At 37.6% G+C, this 9,213-nt stretch overlaps 2 protein-coding genes across 10 annotated transcripts in view; both read left to right on the top strand.

The window, feature by feature from the left end:
- The window catches only part of LOC143896575 (facilitated trehalose transporter Tret1), a 13,324-nt gene extending 9,841 nt beyond the window's left edge, over positions 1-3,483 (top strand). For all 5 annotated transcript variants that reach the window (XM_077404516.1, XM_077404518.1, XM_077404517.1 and 2 more), the window contains 2 exons: positions 1-370; positions 914-3,483. The exon at positions 1-370 is cut by the window's left edge and continues 433 nt beyond it. In XM_077404516.1, coding sequence (XP_077260642.1) covers positions 1-370; positions 914-1,063 — 520 coding nt within the window. In that variant the 3' untranslated portion in view covers positions 1,064-3,483. The remainder of the gene's footprint in view (positions 371-913) is intronic.
- Positions 1-9,213, top strand: part of Glurib (Glutamate receptor IB) — a 232,281-nt gene that overhangs the window by 180,242 nt on the left and 42,826 nt on the right. The window lies entirely within an intron of this gene.

Raw genomic sequence — 9,213 nt, 5'->3', positions numbered from 1 at the left:
GATCTCGACCAACGCCAGCATCATCATCACCGGCGTCGGCATCGTTCTGGCTGGTAGCGTCTGCGTGTCGGTGGTGCGTCTCACCGGCAAGAGACTGCTGCTGCTGATCGCCGCGCCGATTTGCGTGGTGTCGCTGGCGACGATAGCCATTTTCTTCGAGCTACAGTCCGGCGGCTACGACGTCTCTCGATTCAAGTGGGTGCCCACGGTCTTCGTGGTGATTTACGTGCTCGGCTTCGGACTCGGCCTTAATCCGATACCGCTGGCATACATCGGCGAGATCTTCGGCGTCGAGGTCAAAGTACCCGCCGCGGTGCTCAATGCTCTCTACTACGCTATAAGCACCACCGCCATTGTGAAGTTCTATCAGGTATGTACATACGTTGACGTCTGTGTAAGAATCGATTTTGTTTTCGCGACGCGAACGAGAGCCGCGGTAAGCGGGTTATCGACAGCAACGATCGGTTAAGAGGTTTAACCAAAAAGGATTCTTTGCTTCGTAATAGTATTATAAAGAGCACGGTATGATATAACATCGGTTTAATAGTCCTGACGGCCAAAAAGGAGTCTTTATACCTCTAATAATGTTAAGAAACATTACATTACGTATATAAAATATGCAAATTACATCATTTTAATAAGCAATCAATATCTTATTGCCTATTAAAAAGATCTGCATAAGGAATTTTTTCTAAAACTAGATTTGCAATTTTAATAACATACCAGTTATTTAAAAAGCTTTCTCGCTATAAATGCGTATATTATATCCATCTAATAAATAGAATGGCTCATTACACGTTTAAAGTGTAACGCGAAATAATTTTTTCGAACTTATATGACTTTCTTTCTATTACTTAATATTATGTACTGAAATATTATATAATAGTAGAAATAATTTGTACTGTGTTTGTAGGTCGTGCAAGAGTTATACGGCACGTTCGCACCATTATGGACGTTCACCGCGATAACGTTTCTTATATGGGTATTAATTTACCTATTTGTGCCCGAAACCGAAGGCAAAACCTTAGAAGAGATACAATTGGAATTGCGAGATAAAGAGTGACGTATATATAGACAACTATATAAAAAAAACAGGCGTGGCATTATGAATAATCCAAAGATCCACTTAAGTCCTCTTTTACAACGCATATCTAACACGCCAAATAAGACTTGACTCAATTTTATCAATATCAACATTCAGAGATTATATTCAGATTATAAAAATATTAGAAAGATAATGTTTAAATTCTGTTAAATTATAATGATAGTCCAGTTTACATTTTTTAAATATGTACTATCACTATCATTAATAATTTAGGTCTATGCATTCACAAATGAATAATTAGCCAGTATTGTGATACACACATGTATACATTTTTGTAGAAAAATCTTGATGTAGAAAACAGATAGCAAATGCTATTTGAAAAATAAAATTTATAAAAATAGTGAGCTGTGAAATAATTCAAATGAGAGAAAATTTCAATAACTTTGCTCAAGATTTTCATCAATGTGTTGATTTATATTCTTATATTTGTTTATGAAGACAACTTATTATAAGTATTGTATATTGTATGTATATTGTAAGAGCACAAAGATAACTGAAAATTAAATATTTCCGTAATAAAATTAGCATGTATAAAATAATGAAAATTAAGTATAAATGCTTTTACCGTTTCTGCGAAAATCAGTTGACACTGGCATACAATATTTCGTTGGATATATTACTATTAAATTTAATTTGACTTTCTCGAGCAATTGAATAAAGTTCGAAACATTTAATGTTCATGTATGTTTGCAACGATATTTACAATTATTATAAATATTTGCATATTTAAATCATATTTAGAATCCAATTAGTCTTTCTCTTTTATTGTATTTTTATGTTAAAGAGCTTTTTTCCATCTAATCATTTGTTCTATGTGCTTTACATAATGTTTCAAAATTGTATAACATCGATAATGGTGTTAAATCGCATTTGGAGCCGGTGAAAGCACTAGGGAGAAACGACGCGGGGGAAAATCATTGGTCTTGTTTGATCGTAAAGCTCCAACTCCGCAAAGAGAATCGTTTAGTAGCGATATCGTATACGACGAGATTCGTATGTTCGATCGGACAAGTTAAGTTCTCATTAAAAACGCATTTGCAACGTGAATTCGTTGGCCTCCTTAATCCTATCTTAAAGTCTACTATCTTAAATATTGGTAAATACATCTTGTTGCGTGGTTTCTATATTATCTTGATATTTGTATCACCGCATAAATAGAAAAATAACTTCATCATTCAATATGAACATAGGCTCTCTATTTGATTTAATTACGACTGTATAATTGTGAATATTGGCGTATAATTATTTCGATGTCTATATGCAGATATTATTATAATATAAAAAAATATTATTCAAACTCTTATATATATATATAAATATATATATATATATATATAGAATATATATCCTACTTTATATATACGCGTATGAAGTATTTCGCTAAACTGCTCGTTTTAGGCTGCGTTCGGGGAGCGCGCTATTAGCGCTATTTGCTTATTCTATCCTTGTTCTGCACTTGATGAGCGATAAAGATAGAATGATGCAATAGCGCTAATAGCGCGCTCCCCGAACGCAGCCTTAGTCGCATAAAAGATTGAGAAAATTTTTAGTCGCTAACGATGAAGTGCAATGGCTTATAAATTTTTCGGCCAGACTATCTTTATATATACAGAAACCCGCCCTCGAGTACTCGCGCTCGATAAAAAATGCAACATATTCTCTAAGATCGGTCCTCTCGTCGTCGTAAACTGCCGAGTGATCTCCCCTCATATGATTGACCATCTTGGCCACGCTGATGGCTCGTCAGCCGTCGGTATATGACGGAACATTGGTAGGACGTGGTACGTTGGACGGGGCATGTCTTGCATGTTAGCGTTCCTCTCGAACGGAACATCCGCACATGTGTCGCGCTCATACGTATGTATATTTACAATTACGCGGAAATGCATTTGCCTATATGCACATATAACTGTTTATCCGCCGATACCCTCTCGCGTGATGTATTAGTCAGAACATGTGGGTTCTGAGTACACAAATGCGGATTTGAGCATGATTAGATTTAATATTTCAATGCGAGAGTAATACTATCTCATGTATCCGTGCGTGGAATGATAAAAGTACTCATTGATACTGTTGATAATAGCACTGATTCGTAACGCCGAAACTATAATATAAGTCGGATGTAGAAAGGTAAAACAAACATGTAATAGAGTAAACATTATTTTATGACAATTATCTTATCTATAATAGCTGTTATTTTTTAAATTAGACTTATAGTAATCATAATTTTATATAATGAAGTAGTCAGTAAAATAAAATTTCTATAATTTTTCTATCCATTGTTTTTTTTCTCTGTCAATAGTTTGGTCAATATAGTCTCTAATGCAATATGCGTTGTTTAGCACGAAGACTTATTGTCAATTGGACCGTCACTTAAATCACCTCTACAGATGTGTAAAAGTGTAGAAGTGTTACAGAACAACAGAAAAAAGAAATAAATAAAATGTATACTTTGTATTTTGAACGTGTGTATGATTGCGAATTAGCATGTAATCGTAATAAGCGTAATAAGGATGAGAGATTGAGCGAAGCTGTGGGTGCAAATGTTGTCCATTGACCTCGTACATTCCATATACCCTGATCTTATGAGCCATCAGTATAACTTGACCCTGTTGGGCTGTTCTACGTACATATCTACTGATATATCCCTACCGGTATCTTGCCCTGTTAGGGTGTACGTTCAGCTCAAGTGTGTGCATTAGTGGCACGCGTGTGTATCAGTGCTCCGTTCCACACGCACATATATTACTGGCAGGTATATATCTACACATATATATGTATATACATATATGTGTAGAAGAGAAATAGAGAGAGAGAGAGAGAGAGAGAGAGAGAGAGAGAGAAAACAGAGAGATCCCTCGATAGTGTGCGTTGTATCGCGGGTACGGCCCCTCGTATAAGCCGAGATCAAGATTGATAGGCCACGAGTCGCAACACATACGGGGCATCCACTTAGCGGTGCATTATCCGAATGAGAATGTGTACAGGCTGGATCTTACCTAATGCGACGCCCGCAATCCCGGTAATGGCGACCGCTTTGGCCGTCGCGCGCGACGACGATCTTCGCCAATTGATAAACCCGCGCGAATTTTTTTTCACGGCCGTCCGGCAGGCAGGTGCGGAAGAATAAGCTACTCCCGTGACCTTGCAAATCGTATAGTCAGAAACAGGTTGACTGCAATTAGCAGAACGAAGACGCGCGCGTGCCGAAGGCGGTTCTTTCCGGTTTTACGCTCATCAGTCCGTGCGTCCAGTCAGTTCAGTCGCGTGATTGTTTTTCACGCTATCGCAAATTAGATTTTAAGTTCTGGCGTGCGACTCTTGCTCCTCGTTCGAGCTCTGTTTTGAAAAAAACGCACGCTGGAGGAAAAGTTCGCGTTTAAAATAAAGTAAAAAAAAAAACGAAAAAAGAGAGACGAGAAAAAAGAACATGAACGAGGCATTGAGCGAAGAGGAGGTAAAATGGAATTCCTCGGAAAAGAACACGTTAGAGAAAATACATACTTTGGCATGTGGCAAAACGTTTTTGCTAATGGCACTGCTTCGCGAAACTAAAAAATTATAATATGCTTTTTCAGGGAAGTATATTATTATTAAATTGCAGCTGGCGTACGCGACTTGTGTGCATAAGTGTGCGCTCGTGATAAGGTTATTCCGCGAGCTGTATATCACGTAAAAATATTTTCCAACAAGACACAAAATATTGCACAATATTAATATCTCCTCACGACACTGCGTTACATTTAAAATCGATTTAGAATTTCTTGTTTTATTAAAATCGTTTATTAATAATAATTAATTCTTGTATAAATAGCGTATAATTATGTAACGACATCGAACACAAAATGCTTCATGTGTCATATCCCAGGAAACATTATTATAATTTCAGTACGACATTAATTAGATAATGCTGCAGTTTTCATTTTAAAAAAGAAAGTTTAATTACCTTGTTACCGATTTTGTCGTTTACAAATTGCAAATATGCGAGGTATTACTGCAAATTTTTATGTAAAACTGATATCAATTTTTGCTGCATAAAATAACATGGTAAATGAGAAACGACGATTGAGCAGTTGCTACTTCACGCTAGGCTAAGTAGACTGAACACAATAATTACGCGTCTTATGTAATACTAATTATTTTGGTATACACGCAAAATCTGTTACAATGTTGAATAATTTTTAATCTGATTTGCGTGTAAGTTACATAATTATTCGGTGATGTAATGCATATTGCACAACGAAAGCAAACGCACATAATACAAAAACGAATTATTACATTTATCTATTCCGTTGATCCAGCATTTATTATTATAATTTTGCACAATAATTTTTAATATATGACTCATCCGAACGCTTTGACCGTGAAACGACTGCATTTAGACGATTATTCGAGTTTTTTGCAATAATGTGATTATTACACTGAGAAAAAATCCAAAAAAATATTTATTAGGTGGCTCCTAATAGCATGTTGACTTATTTTTTACACATATTTATTTAGAATTAGATATTTTTATTTCAATTAAATAAAAATATCTAATTCTAAATAAATATGTGTAAAAAGTAAGTAAATAATGCTATTAAGAGCCACCTAATAAATATTTTTTGGATTAAAATATTTTTTTCTCAGTGTATAACTTGTATAACTACGTCATTGCAGAATACAAAACATCGTTTATCAAAATACAATGATTGCGGTGAATCACTTTTAATGGATCATAGTAGACAATTTATATATATTTATATATTATAATATTATGCACACCGAACGTACATTTTATGTACACTGAAAGCGTTTAAAACAACTTGGCGATTTTCGCAGAAATCTTAGTAAACTTTATATCAATAAATCCATTTGATTTTGAGAAATCGACATGAATAAAATATAAAAAGAATAGCTTAATATTAAGAGAATATTGAAACTGAAAATATTTGCATTACAATTTTCATATATTGTATCTCTTATAAAAATGGCATAAAATATTCTTCAATATTTCCTCACTCCGCTAATCGATTTCTTACAATTACGGACTAAAAACGTTGGCCTTCTATCTCTTTATACGAGTCATAACTTTTCATTTCTCTCTATATGAGTATATAAAACTTAAGCGAGATAATCGGACGGAAAGAAATTTGACGTTAAGAGACAACGTGACGTGTGATTTCACTCATCCTCGCGCCTACTTGCGAAATAAGTGGATCACCTTGTCTCATCCGTTTTCGTGCGTCGGATATAAGACCGTAATCGCGGTTGATACATCGCCGCGATCGCTCTTCATTATCGTCGAATGTGTCCTGCAAGCTTATACGGGTATATGTATAAGGTACGTTTCGCAAAACGACGTAACTTTGTCGCGGTGGCGAAGTGGCTTAACAAGGCGCGCCGGACGAATTACGCTTCTTGCGTATTTCGGCGGAAGCATATGGATATCTTGTATTATACGAGCGTGTGTGTTCCGTCCGAAGGTGGATCCAGACTCCAGATCGAGCGAGCGAGCGCAAACGCACATGAATAAACAACTTACTTCCGCCAGCCACCGTTCGCACTCATTGAAGCAAATTGTTCGTTCGCGTTCGTTCAACGCTTGTTAACTTGATCAGGATCAGGAGGTTTCCGCGCGCAATTTTGTAATCGTTAACAATGAAATTATCTATAGTGATAGCGTGCTTGATAAAGGTAATCGAAAACGAACGAAAAGAATAAATATGAGGCATATGTTAAATCTACACATGTATGTGTTGATTATTTTACACAAAAATTTTAACAAGGACCTTTTTTAACAAAACTATACAAAAATTTATTCAGAATATACACTGTTGGAACTTTTTTGTAGTTTGGTTAAAATAGGTCCTTGTAAAAATTTTTGTGTAAAATAATCAACACATACATGTGTAGATTTAACATATGCCTGCTATGTGAATTTAACTTAACAAATTTAAAATGTAAAATTATTAAAATAATTTCAAAAATATGTGTTAAAGCAACACAATTTGAATGTATTTATTAAATGTGTTAAAATTTACAGAAAAAGAGTGTTGATTTTATCTTACAATCTTAACTTCAACATAAAAGTTATGTTAATTGTACACATAATTGACCTCAAATTACGATTAGAATTACATTTCCTTTTCTATTGAAATATTTTAACACAGTATCGATGTTACCATTTAACACGTCCATATAGGTATTATGTTAAATTAACACAAAAATTTGAGTGGACCGTTTGGGGGACATGTGATTTATATTTAATACAAATTTCCCAACAGTGCAGGAAGTTTCCACGCGCAATTTTGTAATCTTTAACAATGAAATTATCTATAGTGATAGCGTGCGTGATAAAGGTAATCGAAAATGAATGGAATAAAGAATGAAAAATCTACCAAGATATACAATAAATGCGTCACGTATTAATTCAACAAATATAATTAGCCGCGAGAAGAAGGGAGACGTTGGGTATTCTTTTCAAATCTAGGCACAGAATCTAGGTCGTCCTTGCACGTTTGTCAAAAAGTTAAGCAGGAACGGACGATAGAAACTTTAGAATCCTCACAATGCGCGCAGATTTCGACTGGTTAATTCAACGGAAGTGGCAGCCGAGTGCGCGCGAACGAGAAAGAGGGGAAAAGTCGTTTTAATCCTGCCGCGCGGTAGGGTTAAATTCACCCGTTTTTCGTCGCATTCTTCCATTCACGCGCCCGGTTCTGTCCTTTGTATTCCCGCTTTCGTTCGCTTTCGCGTCGCAAAACGTGAATCGTCCGGCGCGGCTCGGCTCGGCGAACGCCGACGAGGCGGGCGTGTAAAAAGGGCCGCTCATGCGGCGGCGACAAAGCAGGCGAGGCGAGGCACGCACGCCTCGCGCCTCGCGTGTCGACGTGAAACGCGTCGGCGGGCGAATTATCCGTTGTATAGCAGATCAAACGGTCTCTCCCGGGGAAACGGGGAAGCCCTTCGTCACGGCTCTTTGGCTCGCGCCGTAAAGCGCGCGACTAAAAAAGGCCCCGCTGCTGTCCCTTGGAGCGTCGTGGATTTATCCCCCCCCCCCCCCGGTGGCGGTGATCAGCGCGCCGGCACCGTCGTCGGCGAAACGACGTTAAAATCGATCGAGCGTGGACACCGTCCACCTGACTGCTCGGCGGCGTATATAAATCAAAGCGCTCACGTGTTGATAAGAAGAGAAACTGCGGACGCGCAGCCTGACACCAAAGACCGGTATGCATCGGTGCGTGGCGGATTTGATAAAAGTATTAAATCAAAGCCGTTCGCGTTCTATATTATAATACGTGTACTGTGAATTTAATCGAATATATTTCTTCGTTAAATAGATTTGAAATTTGCACGCTTTATGTACACTCATTTCGTGTTTAATATTTGAGCTACGTGGCCTTTTTGTTCATGCCGGAGAGTCCGTTCATTTTTTTTTGTACAAATGCGTTAATATTTAATATGCTACTTTTATTATAATATTTAGATACGTTTATTAACACGTTTTGTTGAAAGTGCAATAAGTTAATGTATACATTTGTGATAAAATTTAATCGAGAATTGAAGGTACGAGAGGAACACGTGAATAAATTTTGCAATTACAACACAATCATACTACTTGTATTACATTAGTGTACGAGCACGAGTCGGGATCTCGAAATGGAAGAACGCGGGTAGCGGCGTCTATACGGCTAAGATAAACGTCCGGGAGTACTGCGGGGCGGCGAACGAAGTGTTCTCGAAAGAGTTCGCATGAAATTGAATTGATACGGTTTACAGTGCCAGCGGGTAAGCGGATTCCCGCGGCCACGGGTATCGTATCGATGTTAAAACAATGTTAAATCGCTCGAGTCTGACTTCGTCCGCTTGGCTGCTCATCGCAATCATCCTTCCCGAGAACGCGAGAGGCCGTCGGCGAGGGGTTGGCTCGAGGCTCGAGGTATATAAGTGCCGGCCGCCCGGGAGAGAAAAGGGACGGAAAAATAGAGGGCCGCGAAGGAAAATTATATTTACCTTACGTGGAGTTCCTTTGAGACAATCTTCACGGTATACAGAAAGTAAAAGGGGGAACGGAGCGAGCGGCGAGCGCGGCGCGCCGACGATTGAGGATAATAGATAATAATGCG

The sequence above is a fragment of the Temnothorax americanus genome, unplaced genomic scaffold (assembly GCF_048541705.1).
Source record: "Temnothorax americanus isolate GAGA-0224 unplaced genomic scaffold, ASM4854170v1 Scaffold19, whole genome shotgun sequence".
NCBI classification, from domain to species: Eukaryota; Metazoa; Arthropoda; class Insecta; order Hymenoptera; family Formicidae; genus Temnothorax; species Temnothorax americanus.
This window is presented reverse-complemented; position numbering and strand designations above follow the sequence as displayed.